We start from the raw sequence: 22,138 nt of genomic DNA, 5'->3' as shown, positions 1-22,138 counted from the left end.
GTCAGCCCAATTGAAATGGCTAATGTAGCATGCTGAGGTGCCCAGATTCAAGGATAGTGTATTTCCTTATTCAGCACTGCTTAACATTATTTTGTTTGTTTCTTAATGACAGGAACTTTATAGCAGTGGCAGGGATGGCAATATTCTTGCCTGGGTGCCATATTTGAGGGAACCTGAACCTGATGATACATATTCTGAAAAGGTAAACAACTTTAACTGTAGCAAAGTTGGAACTGGAGAATTTATAGATAAGGACATGAAAGGAAGAACTGCTTGTCTGTTTTTTTAGTAAGCAACACGGACTTGTCACTAATGGTATGATAGTTAATTATAGCTCCTTATGGCAAGTTGCTGTCTCATCTTCTACTGATTTGAGGGGTGATTGGATTGATTCTATAGGTTCATTATATTTGTACTAAGGCAAGGGAGACAGACTCAATATTTAGAAATGTGTGTCATTTACATTCCAGACAAGGGCATGGCTTCTATTTCTTATCCTTTCAGTATGTGAAAAAGTTACGGTATGGGATAAAACACATTCAGAATGAAAAATATTGGCTGAAGCATGACTTCTTTGTAGCTTCTTAGCTGCTGTTCTTAAAGAAAGGAATTTAAAGCAAACAAGAAGGATTTTACTTTCAGCTAATTCACATGAGTAGTTCTTAACAATCTTGGTCATAAGCCTGCCTTTACTTATATATAATTATTTCGATTGAACTGTACAATAATATAGCAGAATGATTTCCGGTGATGGTAGTCATGGGGATTTATAGAGACAGAATCCATTCACAAGTTAATTTTCTATCATTGTAATCACTTTTTCCTTTATTTTTTAGTTGCCTTCTAAGCAGTGCTTAAATTCTGCATATGAAGATGCATGGAGCAGCAGTGATAGTGAGGCTGGATGAATTCTTAACTGATTGTTAACATAAAGATGATAATCACACCAATTTTTTTAACGAAGGACATTGATTGTCAGGGCCAGATACAGCTGTGGCTTTCAGGTTCTTAACATAAGATTTCATGAATGCTTTCCTTTTTTCTCTTGTCATTGGCAAATTTTATCCAACCAACATGTTTACATTTTCAAAGTAAGAATGAATTTCTTTGTATGTATTTGCTCTCTTCTGTAAAAATACAATGGACCTGCTCATATTTTGTTCTTCAGTAGACCTCAATTACTTTGATACCCATTCATGTGACAAGATCTTTGTCTTAGGATTTCTTATACAGAGTTGTACTTTGTGTAGGTGTAACATTTTCATGGTTGGAAAAATAGGATATGAATAAAAGCTAATAATCTTTATTTATCTTTATAATCTTTAAAACTAATAATCTCAATTAATTGTCAAATTAAGATTGACAAAAATATGTACATAAGAAGCTTATAAAAATGTAACTATTTACCTCTGTATTAAGGGCAATCCAATAAATCCATTTGATCTCCAGTTCATATGACAGTGTCTTTAGATAGAAAAGATTCTAAGAGGATCTCAGCCTCTTAATCTAGTCAGATACTGTTGAAAAGATGGATAAAATTGCTTTTTTGTATTGTACTTGACATCATACATTACAGAGTTGCTGACATATAATAAAGTTGTTACCATTGGTTTGGTTTTCAATGCATTGATATGCAAGATGTAGCTTTAGAGATGCTATTGAACTACAGCTTCCAAGACAATAAATGACAGTAAATTCAAGTAAATGAGGGCAGATACGATATTGTTGCCATTACAGAAACTTGGTGGGATGAAACCCATAAATGGAACATACAGCTAGAAGGATTTAAATCATTTAAAAGAAATAGACCAAATAAAAGAGGAGGCGGAGTTTCACTATATATAAGAAATAGCTACATCTCTACAGAAATAGAGCACAACAATGATGAGAACTATCTTGAATGCATTTGGGTCAATATTAAAGGTTGGGGAGGGGGGGAATGACATTGCCATAGGTCTATACTACAGGCCACCCAACCAAGCAGAGGAAGTAGATGAACTTTTTGCTAGTCAGCTAACTAAGGTATGTAGGAAGCACACCACAATAGTAATGGGAGATTTTAACTACCCTGACATCAACTGTGAAACAAACTCTGCACTAAGTGAAAGATCCAACAGGTTCCTAACAAACCTAGCAGAGAACTTTGTTTCCCAAAAAGTGGAGAAGGGAACAAGGGGATCGGCCATATTAGACTTAATTCTCACTAACAGAGAGGAAATGATAGAAGGTGTTGAAGCCATAGGAACCCTGGGGGCAAGTGACCATGCAATATTGGAATTCAACATTATACAAACACAAGTAGTAGAACAAAGTCAAACTAGAGTCTTGGATTTTAAGAGAGCTCATTTCAATAAACTTAGAGAGCTTGGGAAGAATTCCATGGATTTCCAGCTTGGGAAATTTTGAAAAATGAGATTACAAAAGCCCAGTCTAGCACAATACCAATGAAGAAGAAAAATAACAGCTCCCAAAAGAAACCAGCATGGCTGCATAAAGAACTCTCTGACAAATTCAAAGACAAAAAGTTAAGTATAAAAATTGGAAAGGGGGGGGGGGACATAACTAAGGCAGAATATCAGCAAATAGCCCGAGCCTGTAAAGATGAAGTAAGGAAGGCTAAAGCTCTCAATGAAGAAAGGCTTGCCACAAAAGTAAAAAAATAACCAAAAAAAGCTTCTTCCAGTATGTTAAAAACAAGAAAAAGGTTAAGGAAACAATTGTTCCATTGCTGGGAGAAAGTGGCAAGAAGGTGACAAGCAACAGGGAGAAGGCAGAACTATTTAACTCATTTTTTGCATATGTCTTTACACAAAGGGATAAAACAGTCCAACCTATCAAAAACAACACCACAAAAATCAGATTAGGAACACAAATTGAAATAGGGAAGAAAATGGTAAGTGAGCACCTGTCTACCCTAGACAAGTTCAAATCACCAGGATCAGACTGATTACACCCCAGGGTTCTGAAGGAACTGGCAGATGAGATCTCAGAACCACTAAACTATTATCTTTCAGAGATCCTGGAGCACTGGGGAACTGCCAGAGGACTAGAAAAGAGCTGATGCGGTTCCCATCTTCAAAAAAAGAAAAAAAAATAGATCCAGAAAACTATAGACCTATCAGCCTGACCTCAATACCAGGAAAGATTCTGGAAAAGATAATCAAGCAATGAATTAGCGAACATCTAGAAGCAAACAAAGTAATAGCCAAAAGCCAACATGGGTTTGTCAAAAACAGATCATGCCAGACTAATCTTATTGCATTCTTTGACAAAGTGACAAAATTAGTGGACCAGAGGAATGCCGTCGATAAGAGTTTACTTGGACTTTAGTAAGGCATTGATAAGGTAGACCAGTGGTGGGCAACCTTTTTTTTCAACTGAGCCAAATCTCACCAAAACCACGATTGAAATTTATTTTGAGAGCCACATTTTTAAAACCAAAAATACATAGGATGGTACACTGTTTTTAGTTTCAATAAACTCTGGCATTTGAAGCACGCAAGTCTTAAAGCTGTCAAGTTACAAGATCCTTGCATCCCTAACCCTTTAGGAAAAAAACCCCAAGGGGTTTTCAAACCTGGCAGCTTTAAGACTTGTGGACTTCAACTCCCAGAATTCCTCCTCCAGTCATGTTGGCTCAGGAACTCTGGCATTGAAGCATGCAAGTCTTAAAGCTGTCAAGTTGCAAGACCCTTGCACCCCTAACCCTTTAGAAAAAAAAACCCAGGGTCTTCAAACCTGACAGCTTGAAGACTTGTGGACTTCAACTCCCAGAATTCTGAGAATTGAAGTCCACCAAAGGCATCAATCATATTAGCCCAGGGATCTGCAAAATTGGCTCTTAAGATTGGTGGACTTCAACTCCCAGAATTCTGAGAGTTGAAGTCCACCAAGGGCATCAACCATATTAGCCCAGGGATCTGCAAAATTGGCTCTTAAGACTGGTGGACTTCAACTCCCAGGATTCTGAGAATTGAAGTCCACCAGTCTTAAAAAAGCCAACTTTGCAGACCTCTGTGTTAGCCCAAAGCCTGGCGCTGGGTGGGCCTTGCTCCCCCATTGGTGGAGCCCCAAGAAGCGAGGAGGGAGAAAAAGAGACAGAGGCCAAGGAGCTTCCTCCCCGCCCCCTCCCAGCAAAAATCTAACTGGGGAGCCGGGCGGGCAGTAGCAAATTAGCCTATCACGCCACTTGGGGAGTAGCAAATTAACCGATCACGCGGCGTGATCAGCTAATTTGCTACTGCCCGCCCGGCTCCCCGGTTAGATTTTTGCTGGGAGGGGGCAGGGGGAAGCTCCTTAGCCTCCGTTTCTTTTTCTGCCTCCTCGCTTCTCGTCCCCGCCCGACTTCAGGATCCTCCCTAATCATTGTGGGTCGAAAAGAAAAAAGGGAAAGGGGTGCTTGTTTTGAAGTGCCCGAGATGAGGGAGGGGAGAGGGCGCCCGGCACACAGAAGAGCCACATTAAAGTGTGTAAAGAGCCGCATGTGGCTCGCGAGCCGCGGCCTGCCGACCACTGAGGAAGACCATAACCTACTACTAGATAAAGTAGAAGAATGTGGGTTGGACAGCATCACCACCAGATGGATTCGTAGCTGGCTGACCAACTACACTCAACATGTAGTCCTCAATGGAACTGCATCTACATGGAGGGAAGTATGCAGTGGAGTACCCCAAGGCTCTGTTTTAGACCCAGTACTCTTCAACATCTTCATCAATGATTTGGATGAGTGAATAAATGGGGAACTCATCAAATTTGCAGATGACACCAAGCTGGCAGGAATAGCCAACACTCCAGAAGACAGACTTAAGATACAGAAGGATCTTGACGAACTTGAACATTGGGCACTATCTAATAAAATGAAATTCAATGGTGAAAAGAGTACGGTTCTACATTTAGGCAAGAAAAATGAAATGCACAGGTACAGCATAAGTGGTACCTTGCTCAATAGTAACTGAGAGAGGGATCTTGGAGTCCTAGTGGATAACCATTTAAATATGAGCCAGCAATGTGCAGCAGCTGCTAAAAAAGCCAACACAGTTCTAGGCTACATAAAAAGAGGGATAGAATCAAGATCACGTGAAGTGTTAATACCACTTTATAATGCCTTGGTAAGGCCACACTTGGAATACTGCATTCAGTTTGGGTCACCACGATGTAGAAAAGATGTGGAGACTAGAAAGAGTGCAGAGAAGAGCAACAAAGATGATTAGGGGACTGGAGACTAAAACATGAAGAACGGTTGCAGGAACTGGGTATGTCTAGTTTAATGAAAAGAAGGACTAGGGGAGACATAATAGCAGTGTTCCAATATCTCAGGGGCTGCCACAAAGAAGAGGGAGTCAAACTATTCTCCAAGGCTGTCTACGTGTAGAACAAGAAGCAATAGGTAGAAACTAATCATGGAGAGAAGCAGCATAGAACTGAGGACAAATTTCCTGACAGTTAGAATAATTAATCAGTGGAACAGCTTGCCTCCAGAAGTTGTGAATGCCCCAACACTGGAAGTCTTTAAGAAGATGTTGGATAGCCATTTGTCTGAAACGGTATAGGGTTTCCTGCCTAGGCAGGGGGTTGGACTAGAAGACCTCCAGGGTCCCTTCCAACTCTGCTATTGTATTGTAAGACAGTATAGTAAATATAGTAAAATATATTTACTATTCAGATTTTTCTGAATGAATATCTTGGTTAAGATATTAGTAGCTTTACTATATTCTGTAAGTTCTTTCTTTTCCTACTTCAAAACTGAATGTTAGGTGCTATACACATGTACAGCTCGCATGCGATCTAACACCTTAAATGTTTCTGTCTTACATATTTTTCGGAGTATAAGACATACCAAGATTTTGAAGAGGCAAATTAAAAAAAAAGTTTTTGCACTCTGCAGACCTCCCCAAAAAAGCCTATTTTTCGCCCATTTCTATCCTCCCCAGCCCCGGCCCAGAAACACTCTGGAAGCCTCCTAAAGGCTATGCACAGCCATTTTGGTGAAGGGGGCGGGGTTTCGGGAGGCAAAAAATGCTGTATTCAGTGTATAAGACACACCCAGATTTTCAGCCTCCTTTGAGGGAGAAAGGTGCATCTTATACTCTGAAAAATACGATAGTTCTCAGTTTACAGCATGTTTTAAAATCAGTTGATATATGTTTCAGAACAACATTAAAATACATGTCTCAGAGATAATTTCATGATTTCATATTGTCAGGACATGTTTTTCCACTAGAAATTCTGTGCAAAAGTGCTACTCCTGACTGTCCCAAAGGTGTTTTTTCAAGAGGCAACTGGACTTTCTGGAAAGTCTAGTTACCTCTTGAAAAAGCACCTTTGGGATAACCATGACCTGGATGACTGAGAATCTCCCTAGTCATACTCCTGACTGACAACGTGAAAAATGATTATCTCTGTCTGCTGGCAAGGCAAATGAGAAAGGCAGAGCTAGTATTTTAATTCATTTCCTTTACTGGAACTTGCTTACATTAAATATCTAGTACTCATTTGTTGGGGGCTTCCTTATGTCAGAAGCTGCAGAGAGTATAGGAAAGGGCTTAAAGTGTTTTTTAAGTCCAGAGCAAGGAGTTAATATTTAGGAGTAAATCAAGTAAATGCTTCCCTAATTCACTGAACTACATGAAAAAGAAGTAAGAAGAGCACAATAAGATTTGCAAGTTTCTATCATTACAGTCAATTTCAATCAAAGTAATTTTAGGCTTCTTGTGGATTGATTTCCTGATCTAGTCTATCTAATGAGACTGACAGAACTACATATAGTAAATATATATTAAGAGTAGAAAAAATGGTTTAGTCACATATATAAAGGATAGGAGTATTTTCAACTCAGAGATTAAATTGGGTTGGACAAGCATTTTAGAGATGTTCCTGTTGCTGATTTAAAACTTCCATTGACATGTTTCCCCATCACATATCTTGGTACCGTAGTATACTTAATTTTACACTTACAACTCTATCACTAGAACACTAGAACTGCACATCAACTCCACATCCTTGCCATGCTCCTAAAACTTTCTATAATACTCTGCCAATATTGATGCCAATGGGTTTCTGGAAGACCAAGGGATAACTTGGTTGGAAGAAGCAAAAATATGGTCAACAGCAACCGGTGCAGATGAATCTGTAGGTATTCTCTTGTTTTGGGAGTGAGACACATCCCTAAAGGTGGATGAATCATCCTGATTTGGTCAACAGTGTAGAACATGAAAGAGATCACGGCACATCTTTCGATCTTAAAAAGGTAAAGGTTCCCCTCGCACATATATGCTAGTCGTTTCCCAACTCTAGGGGGCGGTGCTCACTTCTGTTTCAAAGCCGAAGAGCCAGCACTGTCTGAAGACGTCTCCATGGTCATGTGGCTAGCATTACTAAGCACCAAAGGCCCATGGAACATTGTTACCTTCCCACTAAAGGTGTTTCCTATTTTTTCTACTTGCATTTTTTACATGCTTTCGAACTGCTAGGTTGGCAGAAGCTGGGACAAATAATGGGGCTCACTCTGTTACGCGCGCTAGGGATTTGAACTGCCGAACTACCAACCTTTCTGATCGATAAGCTCAGTGTCTTAGCCACTGAGTCACCACGTCCCTTTACTTTCTATCTTACAGTTAATCAAAACAAACACAGTGGAAACTCATGTCAAAGTCCCGGAAGGTAGAGAGAGACTTGAAAAACAGCTTTGCAGTGTTAGAAGCAGTAAACTCCCAATAAAGCAGCCAGCCTTCTTTTCACTCCTTTCTCTACAACAGGGGTGGGGAACTGTGGCTCTTTTGCGACTTGTGGACTTCAACTCCCAGAATTCCTGAGGCAGCTATGTTGGTTCTGGAATTCTGGGAGTTGAAGTCCACAAGTCGCAAAAGAGCCACAGTTCCCCACCCCTGCTCTACAAGAACTCTAAGAATATGACAGTCTCTTTAAAGTAGGCCAGCTCTTACCAGCTATGGATTGCCTTCCTACATAAAGTTTCATCATTGTTCAGAACTAGTCCCTTGTTGAAGCAGATGTCAATAGCAAGCTCTTCCTAGCAGCTTGACATAGGGTCCACTATACTTAGCTGAAGCTAAAGTGCTGCTTTTGAAAATAGTTTATATTCATGAGGAACCTGTCAGAAATTATGACCCTACTAATGTTATGTCAGACAGAATGTGGTCCTAACTTGGATATGGAAGTATAAGTTATTTATGTAGGTATCTGACACTTGTATGTACACATGGAGAATATTATTGCCTGCAAACCAAGCAACTTGGTATAAAGATCAAGCAGCAAAAGTGGGAGAAGCAGAAAAAGTGTGTGTGTGTGTGTTTATATGTGTTAGGATGGGACCGTAGCTATTTGCAAAGGACACCAGTTCTGACCTTATTATTTATGTGCTTGAAATTTATTTATAGCCAGATAGTAAAGTTATTTTTGGCTTTGGAAAATAGTCTATTATAAGTTCTGAAGGAAACAATTGGAACTAATCAAGTCTATGAGCTGAGACAGCACTGTACATTTACACTACCCAACCTGCAGACTAATTTTTCCAACCCAGAATGCTTTTCTGTATACCTTTTGCAATCAATAAAGAAGTTTGACAACTTTTAAAAAAAGTAGGCCAGGTCATGAAACAGGATTGCTGCTTCCTTATAATAGGGCATTAATAGCCTTATCTTGAATACCTGTCCAAGTACCTGTTTCTCTCATCTAGTACCAAACAAATCAAAATGGGGCTATTTTGAAATTCTATTTCATACTTTCTTCAGTCTCTGGAGCAAGGGGTGGGCAATTAATTTTCCCAAGGGGCCACATAAGAAACTGGGACTGCAGTGGATGGCCAAATCAATGTAACCTGATTTGATGTCCTCAAACTCTGTCATTTCAACTCCTCTTCCTAGGAATGAATCCTGCTCAGGCTCAGAAAAGCACTTTCTTTCCTTGCCCTCCTGCCAACTAAAGGAGTGCACAACAATTGCACAGAGTTGGACCTGACTCAGTTTCTTTTCCCACTCCCCTGCTGTGCAGTTATTTACATTTGATTTCTAATTTCCAATTGAGCACGCTACACAAACAGCCCAGTGAATCCCCCATTGTGTGCCTGCTTACTCTCTTGTAATCCCTTCCTCTAATCTCTACTGTGCAAGGAGAAGGAAACAGCTCAGTCACAGGAGAGATTGCTTAGAGAAATCACTTGGAGTCTTGCCGGTATGGGCACTGGTTTTCCATTGCTAGAAATCCTGTTAGTACCGTATACAGGTACAGTAGAGGTGGATGAGTTCCTGCAGTATGGCTAAGCAGACAGTTTGGGCCCATTCATTCAGTAATCATCAGCAAGTCTTCCTGGAATTTGTCAAACAGCACCACTTCATTCCAGGCCAAATCCTGAGCAAGTCTGCCATTGGAACACCCCAAGATCCAATTGGCCCTGACCCCGCTGGCTTCCATATTGTGCTGAAAACCTGATGTTTTCCAAATTGGAGATTGGGAGGTTAGATGGCCTGGTGAGTGACTTCTGTTGAATGTCTCGAGCTAAAAGTCGGGAGCAAACGTATTCACCTAAAGGATGATATCCTGAGAAGTTCTTGCATAAATCAGTTGACAGTCTAGGCTTTCACCTGGTCCTCAAACATGATTGGAGCTGCCTACTCAATTTTTTGAAATTGTCTAGCAGAGAGTTCTGCTACTATAGGAGAAACAAGATCCAGGCAGTTGATCACAAGCCTTCTTAATTGCTAATGGGAAGTCTTCCACACCCAGCCTTGTGTAGGGGAGACATGATAGCAGTGTTCCAATATCTCAGGGGTTGCCACAAAGAAGAGGGAGTCAAGCTATTCTCCAAGGCACCTGTGGACAGAACAAGAAGCAATGGGTGGAAACTAATCAAGGAGAGAAGCAACTTAGAACTGAGGAGAAACTTCCTGACAGTTAGAACAATTAATCAGTGGAACAGCTTGCCTCCAGAAGTTGTGAATGCCCCAACACTGGAAGTCTTTAAGAAGATGTTGGATAGCCATTTGTCTGGAACGGTATAGGGTTTCCTGCCTAGGCAGGGGGTTGGACTAGAAGACCTCCAAGGTCCCTTCCAACTCTACTATAAGAAAAAAGAAAAGGGTTTGCATTGTGTTAAAAAGCCTGGTAATTGGACTAGAGTCCTGCAGAACATCTCTGTCACAGCAACAGAACTTTTCAATCCTTTTCAGAATATGATGTCAAGCTGCCGTGGTTGAGTCCGTTTCATTCAGACAGGTGGAAGGTTGCAAACGTTATAGTTGCAGTTGCTGGTTTTACATTAGTACTTACTGCATACCTGTCAGCCTCTGCTTCACTTACTTGCTATCAGGTGCCATAGAAACAGGGAGGGTGGGGGCATGGTATCTGGGATGGGAATAAATTTTACAGGAGGTGATATGGAAAAGGGAGTTTTCTTCTTACCATCTTCTGCGCATGCTGGTGGCCGGTGTTTGGACCTGGTCAAGGTCAACTGTCCTACATACCAACATGATGATGCCTTTTGGAGATGCAATCCATGTGACACCTAAGGAAGTTGCAGATTGGACACTGGGGTGGGGTCATTGGAGGGAGGGAGTTATCATTTGATATGTACTTGTTTGTGCCTTTCTGGCTCAGATCTTGCTTTACTTTTGTTGCTTTCTTTTCATAACCAGTAAAAGTATTTTAATTCCATGAATAATGGAGTTGGGAGTTTTCTTTCTTGGTTATTGATGGAGGCACACCTGACATTACCACACAGCCTCCTTTCACTGCATGTTCTTTAAAATCTATGTGCTATTGCTATTTGGGAATACACTGTCCAGTTGCAGGCATACCCAGGGAATAGTTTCAAGTGATTAACTCTGATTTGGCAAGGAATAGCAAGGGTGTGCAACCACAAGAATACACACCAGCAATACTTACAAAAGCATGAGAATTTTTCTAACAAAGAATCCAAAACTGAACCAGCACACAGATAGTAGCTCAGTCACTAAGCTAGGAACAGATGCTGTGAAAATGTAGTCAGTGATCTAACTCAGAGGTCACCAACTGGTGGTCTGTGGACCACCAGAAAAGTTTGGTGATCTGTGGTGCACCCAGGTGGAGGAGCTGCTCCAGGATGACCAATGGGCCAGTCCTGTGACTAGAGCACTGAAATATGGGACTGGCCGGGTAGCTTGTGGTGGGGCTGGAAATCTCTGCCATAGAGGGAGGTACGTGCAACTTGCAACTTTGTAGGAGGTGCAATGTGCAAGGAGTATCACAGCCCTCACCGGCTGGAACGAGGTAATGGTGCTGTTACGGCAAGGGTTAGCGGCACAGGCATGGCAAAGCAATGTGTGTCGGCAATCCATGGCTCATTTGTCCCCCTGCTGTGGCTTCCTGTCAGCTGAACCCACCACTGGCTGGGCTCACCCTTGCCCTCCCCTCCCACTCACTCCTCACCTGGCCTGAGAAGGAAAGGGCAGGAGCTGGAGATTCGCTCCATACTCCATAGCAGGAGCAAAGCTTCATCTCTTGCTGGCTCTCGCAAGTGTTTCTTCCGGCCCTTGGTGCTGTGTGACTGGGAGACACGCAACTTCCACTCCGGTCCAAGACACTGGCTGGCCTGCAATATATGAGAGGGAGAGGGGGGCAGAAATAGAGATGAGAGAGAGGGTGGGAGAGAGAGATGAGAGAGAGAAAAGAGATGAGAGGGGGGGAAGAGAGAGAGAGAGAGAGATCAGATATTTCGATGTTCTGTTTTCTGTGGGAAACAGGTCAAAATGGCTCTTTGAGTGTTTAAGGATTCAGAAACAGGCGGCCAAGCTAAGTGCCTGAAGGACCCCATCCCGTCACTGGGAGTCCAGGCGCTTCAGCACGTGGCGCGCTGGATTCATATTAGTGATCCGTGGGATTTAAAATTATGAATGTCGTGGTCCCTGAGGTCCGAAAGTTTGGTGACCTCTGATCTAAGCTCAATGAGCCAACTGCACAATTACCCCAATTACACATGGGATTCAGCACATAAGTGCAAGGAACCCAGGTCCTCAACTTCCAACCATTCATTTAGTGAGTGTTCAAAGTTACAATGACACTGAAAAATGTGACGTGTGATCATTTTTCACATGACCGTTGCAGCAACCCTATAGTCACATGATCAAAATTCAGATGCTTGGGAGCTGGCTGGGGAATTCTGGGAGTTGAAGTCCACAAGTCTTAAAGTTGCCAAGTTTGGACACCCCTAAACTAGATTGATGTAACCATGTTACTAGCTTAACTGCAGTGATTTACTTAACAACTATCACAACTGTCTTGCTTAACAGCAGAAAATTTAGGCTCATTTGTGGTCATACGTCAAGGACTACCTGTAGTGAGCTGAAGCCTGCGAATATAGGCTGCTGGATTCCAGTTAATGGCATTGCTGTCTCTTGTTTTGCAAAAAGTTGTATGGAGCACCTTTGCTCAAATCTTCAGAGTACACAGCACATACTCAGACAAAGTGGCCATCCACAATCAGAAACTCCATCGTTGTCAGTCTCAGGTACTAATTATTCCTTTCTAAGGCAAAGATATATATACATACATACATACATACATACATACATACATACATACATACATACATACATATATATATATATATTGGAAGTAGGTTCCTTTGCATAAAAATCTTTCCTCTTGGAAGAGACCCCAATATTACATTATAGCAACATCAGAAGGAGCTGCTGCAAACATTTGTGCCTGAACTTAAATTCTTTTTCCTTAAGGTTTGGTTGTTGCTGTTTTTTATCAGTGCAAAAAGCCGTTGTCTGTTCTCTGTATTATAAGCAATTTCAGTTAGCTGTTTAAAATTCTGCAATTTTAATTTAATTTGCTATGATTGCTCCTCCACTTTAAATAAATAAAAAAAATCATTTAAGTAAATAAAACTGGTTTTTATTTCCTCCACTGTTGAAGCGCAAGAATTTATTTTCTCTTCAGGTTTATTAGCATAAATTTTATTGTGAAATGTTCCTATTCTTTGTCTTGTCCTTTCATCTTTTGTTAATTATAGAGGTAAAAGCGGTACACAATTATTCACTGCTTACTAATTTTCACGCTCAAGGAATGAGGCTCAATTCCCACCATCTCAAATTAGAGGTGCGAGTATTGCCTGAAATGCTGCTGCCAATGGTTGTGTTTTCATGACATGCTTAGTCACGGTTTATTTAGTTAATATATTTTCCTCTGTTTGCATCACATACCAAACCATAAACTAATTACATGTGGTTCACATGGTATATTAAGCTAAACAAATGGTTGTCTGACTTGTGCTTCAGTGTGCCATGCAAACAATGAGCTGATACTCTTGTTATGCACGGAATTTTAATTCCCGTTGCTAATTGAATTCCCAGCATTTATTTTCTTTTATTGTGGCAAAATAAGCCACAGCAGAAATGTTTGCACATGCATTGAATGGATTAACAGAACCCCATAATTCACAAGCATAATCCAAAAGGAGAGAAAAAAAATATGTAGAAATTCTAAAACTTTGACCATATTATTCCAAAATTGGGAGACAGAGAAAGACAGCAAAGGAATGCAAAGAACCATTAATAGGAAATAAAGACAGGAAATGAAAATTTTGGAGCCGGCAAAATTCTTGGACCTGGGAAAGAAGCAACCATTAAAAAAATGGCTCAAAGTAAACCCACCTTGATTCTACCTGTTTTAAAAGAGTATGATCTTATATTATGGTATGTATATATTACACACTACACTGGCACCAGTGAAATTTGTCATATTAATCTTTGTGTGGTGCTATATTCTGTTTAGGAGTCTGATAGCCCATGGGTAAAAGCTGTTTTTAAACCTTTTTGTCCAGCTGGCTACACTTACAATACAATACAATACAATAGTAGAGTTGGAAGGGACCTTGGAGGTCTTCTAGTCCAACCCCCTGCCTAGGCAGGAAACCCTATACCATTTCAGGCAAATGGCTATCCAACATCTTCTTAAAGACTTCCAGTGTTGGGGCATTCACAACTTCTGGAGGCAAGCTTTTCCACTGATTAATTGTTCTAACTGTCAGGAAATTTCTCCTCAGTTCTAAGTTGCTTCTCTCCTTGATTAGTTTCCACCCATTGCTTCTTGTTCTACCCTCAGGTGCCTTGGAAAATAGTTTGACTCCCTCTTCTTTGTCTTCTGCCCCATGGTAAAAGTGAAAAGAGACACTGGCCTGGCCAGGGTGTGTTTCAAAACATGGCTTTAAAGGCAACCCCCCCCCCGGCCCCCCTCAAAAAAATCCCTTAAGAATAATAGTGGAATGCATCATTGTGTGTGCTATCCTTGCTGGCTCAACATCAAAGTAAAACATTCCTGGATTGAAGGCCCGCATCATATGTTGTTCCAGCTGCAGCATGTCAGACTGCAAAAGAAGGCAGTAGATGCTGTTTTGCCAACTGTTCGATGCTCAGCATGGTAAGCTTTCACTGAAAGGTTAATCCAGACACTCTTGTGTTCGGATGACATTCAAGAGAGGAGAGCAGGTATGCAAAAGATCATTGACTTGAGGGGTGCAGACAATGAAATGCTGCGAGATTTTTCTGTACATGCAAGAAAAGAGCCTTTAATCAACACCAGAGCATCCACTCTGCTGGAGCCGATTGACTGATCTGGTGGTGAGCCACTTTTGATGTGCAAACGACTACAGTGGAAATAAAGAAATTCATTGATGAATCAACGCAAGTACCACAATGGCCTTGTGATACATGCATTGGTTCATCATGCCCAATCAATGGGGAGATATATGAAACAGGTCACAGAGGCAGCAAGCAGAGTGTATACACATGAGAAACATGAGGGTTATATCAGGCTAAGAAGCAAGTCGGCTGATGTCGAAGAATGAATCAAAACAAGACTTGATGAAACATTTTTGTAACTCAGGTAATTGCTTTCTGATATTAGTTTATGACTGCATGGATAATTTTTTGCTTGTCTAGATAAGGTTCATGCAGAAAAATACTATAATTTTGGTAACACAAGGGGTAATATTGAGAAGATGAAGTTAACAGATATTTGGGTTACAAGAGACTTTTGTGGATATATGATCAGATGTAGATTCACCATATCAAGCTACATAGCAACTTGCCATACCATACCAATTGTGCAATTGCAATAATAACAGCAGTTTTGAATTCTTGGTGTAAAACCACATATTTTTAGAACACCTCACTGAAAATAAATTGCAAAAATTAATTTTCACCCCATTAAATGTCACACCCTACTAGGGCTTAAATATTGTAAGTATACCTAGGCTTTGCCAGTTGTGCAGAATGTGTCAGCGATACTATTTTGTGTTCCTCAGCCTTTTCTAAAGCCAGCTTGAACATGTGGCAACTCTTCTTCCATGTACATCATCAACACTGGATGATCCTAAGCATTATTTTCCTAGCCTGTGAAATTAAGAATTACAATTGTAAAATGATGGGTGGGATGAGAATGTAGGCCAAAGGGACCGTTTTGTAAAACAATGGTATAGGCAGCAGTATCTGAAAAGACTAGCAAGCTGAATGCCCACATAATGTTAAGTCCTATTTTGCTTAATTGTGGTTTGCTGTATAATAAAGATGAACAAGGATCAAACTCACCTTGAATATTTTGACATTCAATTACGGTATATACTTGTTTATTTATCTACTTTGGTTTCTGCTTGAATCTCAAGTTCTATCCTAATATATGCAAAATGCATATGCTTAAAGAATATTTAACCTACAAGTTTGTTGTTGACATGAATGGAATAAATCCTCAGGATGTCTTCATATCACTGCTATAATTTACAGTGGTTGCTCTAGTATTCATTTCCTCACTATAATTTAGAATGAAATAAAGCTTAATTCTTGATGGTTCCATTCATGTTTCCTGGCAGTACTGCAGAAATGCTTTGTCACTACCTTTTTCTAGGATTCCCCCCCCCCTCCAACTTCTTTTGTTCCCCCAAACTGTCTAAGCTTATCCACCACTTTGGAGTTATTTATTAGTTTGTAAATTTTACTGGTAACCCATTTTACCACAGGGGCAGATGTGGGCAGCTTACAATCTTTTTATAAAACCTATACAAAAGCTTAAAAACATAAATAAAATACTGGGAAGATCCAAATACTGCACCCTAGAGGTGGGTTGCTCCTGGTTCGGCCTGGATTGGGCGAACTGGTAGTAGAGGTGGCAGGAGACTCCACCCATCCGCCCGGATACTTCTGCACATGTGCAGAAGCATCACGCCCAAGCGCGAGCGCACCCAAGCTGGTAGTAAAAAAATTGGCAACCCACCACTGTTGCACCTCAATGAAAAGATAGGGAGGGTGGGAGTGGGATCTTGTTAATCGCCACCCCCAGGTGAAAGTCCTCCATTGGAGCCCCAAGCCAAGTGGCAGAGCCAGTGTTTTAAGCCCTCATGAAAGGTCAGGAGGGTTCTTAGGTGGTCTTTCATCCGAATATTAATCAGGTCCAATGCTGCTTAGCTTTTGAGATGAGCCAAAAGAGGGCTGCACAAAGTTTAGATTACATGACAAGATTTTACTTCAAAGCAAGCCGGTTCAATTGTGCCTTTGAATTTTTAACTTTGAATTTCATCACTACATCAGTCCCATGTTTCAAATGGAATTAAATTCTTCAAATCAACCTGGCGATTCAATGAATTGTCACAGTTGTGTATTCACACAATGTATCTAATTGACTGTTCAGTCCAAACAGCTCAATTCAACAATTTAAATGTAATCCAATTGAATCAAATCAGCCGCTTAACCAAATTGATTTCTATCCAGTGTTAGGTGTTATATAGCAGTGAGCACATCTATTTCTTACACAGTGAGGAATACAGGTAGACTTCAACCTATGACCACAAATGACCCTAAAATGCCCATTGCTGAGCAAAACAGTTATTGAGTGAGTTTTGACCCATTTTACAATCTTTTTTGCCACAGTTGTTAAGACAATCACTGCAGTTGTTATGTTAGTAACATTATTATTAAGTGAATCTGGCTTCCCCATTGACTTTGCTGGTCAGAAGGTCACAAAAGGTTGCAACATGACCCTGGCACACTGCAACCATCATAAATACATGCCACTTACCAAATGTCAGAATTCTGATCACATGACCATGGAGATGCTGTAACAGTCATGTGTGAAAACAGTCATAAGCCACTTTTTTTCAGGGGCATTGCAACTTTGAATGGTAACTGCATGAATGGCTGTAAGTCCATTCAAGCACTACTTGTACCAAAAATTCAGAAATATATCAGTTGCTTATGACAAATCATATATCACAGTAGTATTACTCAACATATTTTTAGGGGGCTGACTACTATGAGTATCCCAGTTGTATCCCCAAGATATATTACTTCAACTGGCATGTGACAGAAAGAAAAAAAAACGGAAGTCAGAATACAAGCAGTCATTTAAACTATAGATATGCATTTATTGCAGTGACTAACAATACAAAAATATTTAGCAAGCTTCCTGTTTTAATAGTTTTTGCTAGTTCAAGACCTACTCAGATTAAGCAACAAAAGCTGAATTATGTCTCCCAACAGCTACTTTGACTCACACCCTTTGATATCATGTCCTACATTATCTATATTTATCTAATATAATGATTTCTATAAGAAGAGTAGGACCAGGAGAAACATAATATATTAGGAACAGAATACTCCTCACAAACATTGACTGGCTGCAATGTCTATTTGGTCATTGGTCAATGATGTAATGAAATCAATTTTAAGTAACCTTTCTGGTAGAAAGTACTCATAGAATGCAAGGCATTTCAAGAAGAAAGAGCGTACGGACTCTGCATTCCCTAAGAGGTTACTTTTTACTTCGTTTGTATGATTGTGTGTTATCAGAATTACTGGTATCTGTGTGGTGTTGACTAGGTTAGTAGATGACTGAATAAGGTAATTGTGGGATTAGAGCCATAATGAAGTTTACGTGATTTGGGTTCGTATATTGATGAGTTCATTCATATATTTTTAGGAATCCTATTATTGTTCAATAAATCATGATTCATGGCTTGACAATTGTACTCCATTTAGTAAAACTTATATGACTTTATCATATATGTTATTTATACGTATGCCAGGTCGGTCTATAATAAGGCCTCGCTCATCTGTGATGCAATTATCAGTGAAAGGGGCAAATACCAAGACCTGGCTGGCTTGCCTTGAGTCTCTGGGAGAGTGAAAACTGCCTCCCCCTGGCTCTGGAGGCTGGAAACAGGCCCATTTCCGGACTTCGGGAATTTTCAGATGGCCTGTTTTTCGCCCTCCCAGTGCCTCCATATGGGCCCTGCACTTACCTGGCAAGATTCAATTCAATTCAATTCAATTTATTTGTGCTTCTAGACCGCCCCCTCTCCCAGAAGGGACTCGGGGCGGTGTACAGTCCATAGAGAATATCACAAAAATACAATAAAAAATTAAATATGTACAGTTTGGAGGAGGTTAAAATGCAATTAAAAGAACTGTACAAAGCTAAATAAATATAATTTTTTTTAAAATCCCTAAAACAGACACAACAGATTAAAAAACCCTAAAAGATGAACAGGGTGTGTGGAGACTCCTGGGAGGGGAGGGGTGGGGTGGGTGAGACCAGGTCGCCCTTCCAACTATCGTTTCAGAGAACCAGATGCTGAATCCCACCCCTGGTTCTGAATATGGTACAGTCAAGACTCTAGGTCATATCTAGAGTTGTGGCGATGATCATTCAGGAATTATTTATGGCTTTCAGGAGTGCTGCTCCACAGGTTACTGGATGTGAGACTCTGTTCATTAAGTTGGGCTCTAGGGATCAGTTGCAATTGTTGCTGTTGTGCCAGCCTCCCTGCTGCATAGAAACCTCCCTGCCTGAGCTTCTTGAGTCTGTTTCTAGATTGGCAGTGGAGTTCCCTAGATTTATGGTCTTGGGGGATGTCAATTTGCCTTTCTAGGGTAGCCTGTGAGAAGGTTTGGAGGTTCATGGTCACCACGATAGTCATGGCCCTATAACAGATCATGTTATGATCACATGGAGAGTAGCCACACACCTGATCTGATGTCCCTGTTGGAGGAATGGCTATGTGATCTGATATTAAGGGAGTTCTCGGTGTCTCTCTTATCCATGTCAAATCACACTCTGATTACCATGGAATTATTTAGCACCATTATCCATTGAAGGATGGCTAGATATAATAGATTGGCCATCACCCAGCAACTGATGGATCAAGATGGGTTTTGGAGTGTGTTGGGAGTTGTTCATGCAGACGTGCTGTGTCTAATCTGAAATCTTGGTTGCCACTTGGAATAGTATAGTGACTGTGGCTTTGGATTGGATCTCTCTCCTCTCATAGATACCATCACACCTCATGATTCATGGAGGAGCTGAGGGAGATTTTTTAAAAAGAGATGTCTAGATGTCATTGTTACTCAACAAAGAACAAGCTTGACTGAACATGGATTAGAACTGCTATTAAGCCCTAATTTTTGGCTATAAAAGCATTATAACTTATCTTCCCTTATTGTATCAATGGACTGCTGTCCTGCAGCCTTGTTTAACATGACATGGGTGCTCTTGGTTAGAGGGAACTCAGATAAGTATATGCAGGGATGGAAGAATTGTTCAATGTCTAACAAAGAAATTAGCTTGACCTATTTTGGAATTGGACTCCAGCATCGTTGCAGGTCCAGATCAGATACCTGGGGATGAATCTTGCCTGGTTATTAGGGATCAGTTTAACTTGTTGGACCTGAATCAGTAGACAGGGGCTTTAGGATTATAAGGTCAGCCACATGCTCTGTAGATCCATGCCACTCCTGGCTTGTTAAAGTGGCACAGGTGTGATAGAATGCACACCTAAAAATCAGTAGAGAGGAGTCTTAGCAACAGATAGCTTTTCCAGAGAGGAGGCAGCAAATCTCATTAGAGGGAGGCCCAGATTAAGAGACTATGCAGTCCCAAAATGGATGGGGGAGGGGCAGAGAGGTTCAGGGTAGCCACACCCTAGAATCTCAGAATATATCTAATAGGTTAGAAGGTTACAGCTTTAATTTGGCAAGATTCTGTCCACTAGGAATAAACCAAATGATTAACTTCATTGGATTTTGCTCTATACCCTGATCCTGCCAATCAATTTGCTGGGTCTAATTCAAGGTGCTCATTTTGACCTTTAAAGTCCTCCAAGACATGGGGCTTGGTTATTTGAAGTGCCATCTCTCTGGATTATATCTTATTCCATCAGACTGGGAAGAGAGGAATGCTACGAATCCCCTCTCAGAAAACTATACTTCTGCCATGGCATCAGCCTTATGGAATATTCTCCCGCCTGAATTTAAGTCAGTTCCATTTCTCCTTATTTTTTAGAAGTCCCTCAAGACCTCACTTTGTCATTAGACTCGGGATTCTTAGAAGACCGGTGAGATCTTGAGGTGGCTTTGTTGCTGATCAAATCTTTTGTGGTGTGTGGATTTTGGGTGTGTCAATGTTCCTCTAAGCTGCGTGGCTGCGCGGCTGCACACGTGGCAAGAAAACGCCGGGCAGCAGTTTCCAACTTCCACACAGTGTCGCGTATTTGCCGGACATGGACTGCAGAGCGATCGAAACCAGTTGGAGGTAAACCTTTCCTACTGCACATACCTTGCTGAGCAGATGGCCTTTGCTGTAGGAATATTGACTCTTGAGGCCCAGGGCAGAAAAGTGACTGGGTTGAGGTGGCTCGAGCTTCCTGGAGCAACTATCTTACACCATACTATTGGGACTTTCTGGGTATTTGGCATAGCTTAGAGGGAACATTGGTGGTCACATGACATCATGCTTTGTGGCCACGTTGCTGAGTGATAAAAATTCCAGTCCCACATTGTTGTAATGAAGGAGTACCTGTATTTGATAACTCATTGGGATTTTCAAAGTCATTTAGAATATTTTTGCTTTTAATCTAATTAAACTTCCTATCTGTCAGTTTAAATTAGTGACTTCCATAGTTAAATCATTTGGAGCAAATTAAAATCATTACTTTATAAACAAAAGGAAGGTTTTTTTTTTCTCTTATTTGTTATGGTAGAGCCATTTTAACAATCTATTTATATTTGCAAGTAGTATGGAGTTTAGAAATTTTTAGAATTAAAACTTTAACTACAATATAAGTACTTAAAAGTCATCTACGCAGTTCACTGGGTTGTAGGAGGAGTAAGATTTGAAGAAAGTGTGGCTGAAATATTTATCACTTCATTTTTTTAGAGTTTTGGATAATGCAATTTCCTATTCTGTTTATCTATTCATTTATTAGAATGTACTTTTTCCAATAGCAAGCAACTTCTGGGTGAACATTCATGAAAAAAATAAGATTTTATGAGTCAAATTATTTTTTCATATTAAAAATGGATAATAAAATTTAATGTTTTGCAATTTTGGGTCACTAGTTACTATCACTAGTTATATGCAGAATAGTCTCCCAGAGTTCAGTAGTAATAGGTTACTAAAACCACCTGTATAGAGAGGAACAAATTGCCACAAGTTTTTAAACAATCAGCAAGCATTGTTGAACATACAAAGGCAATAAATCCTTGAATTTACAATTTAATGACGGAAGAAAACTGTTAGATGTGAATGAGACTTTATGCATGGAGATTTTAATCATTTTACTCATTTAAAATAGCTAATTGCATATAATACAGCTCTTTTTTATTTAATCCAAAATGAATTTGAAAAGATAATTGTAGTGAGTTTGCTTTTGAACAGGTCTCTCTAAATTTATTCATTTACAAACTGTAAATTTTATTGGTTTGATTTGTGCAATCATTTCTGCTCTAATATAATTCAGTTTCTTTTCATTGAAATAATCTTTTTCTTATATTTAATTGGGTGGAACAGCCTGTCGTGCCATTTTAGGGCTGCTCATCACCTTTGATTCCCCCTGGTGCTCAGGTCTCACCTGTGTCTCCAAGTAGCTATAACATACACAGCATTCACACTATGGGAAAATATCTCAGCAAATAGGCTAAACCAGGTGAGGGTAGCTGAGACAGGGAATCCCGGTACTTTTATAAACTAAAATTTTTGGAGTGGTGCTTACAGTTTCAGGTGCTCAGGCATGAAAATGTGCTGCTCAAACACTATACTTTTCCACCCACACTGGAAAAAAAGAGGGAACATTGGTGTGTGTATGTTTAAATATGAG

At 40.3% G+C, this 22,138-nt stretch overlaps 1 protein-coding gene across 1 annotated transcript in view; it reads left to right on the top strand.

Annotated features, from left to right (window-relative positions):
• Window positions 1-1,609, top strand: part of ERCC8 (ERCC excision repair 8, CSA ubiquitin ligase complex subunit) — a 35,901-nt gene extending 34,292 nt beyond the window's left edge. Inside the window, exons 11-12 of the mRNA XM_081941938.1 lie at window positions 113-202; window positions 837-1,609. Coding sequence (XP_081798064.1) covers window positions 113-202; window positions 837-908 — 162 coding nt within the window. The 3' untranslated portion in view covers window positions 909-1,609. The remainder of the gene's footprint in view (window positions 1-112; window positions 203-836) is intronic.
• The last annotated feature ends 20,529 nt before the right edge of the window (window positions 1,610-22,138 follow it).

This window comes from Natrix helvetica (assembly GCF_964273705.1).
Source record: "Natrix helvetica genome assembly, chromosome: 2".
Taxonomy (NCBI): domain Eukaryota; kingdom Metazoa; phylum Chordata; class Lepidosauria; order Squamata; family Natricidae; genus Natrix; species Natrix helvetica.
The sequence above is the reverse complement of the archived record's forward strand: the minus strand, read 5'-3'. Positions and strand labels throughout refer to the sequence as shown.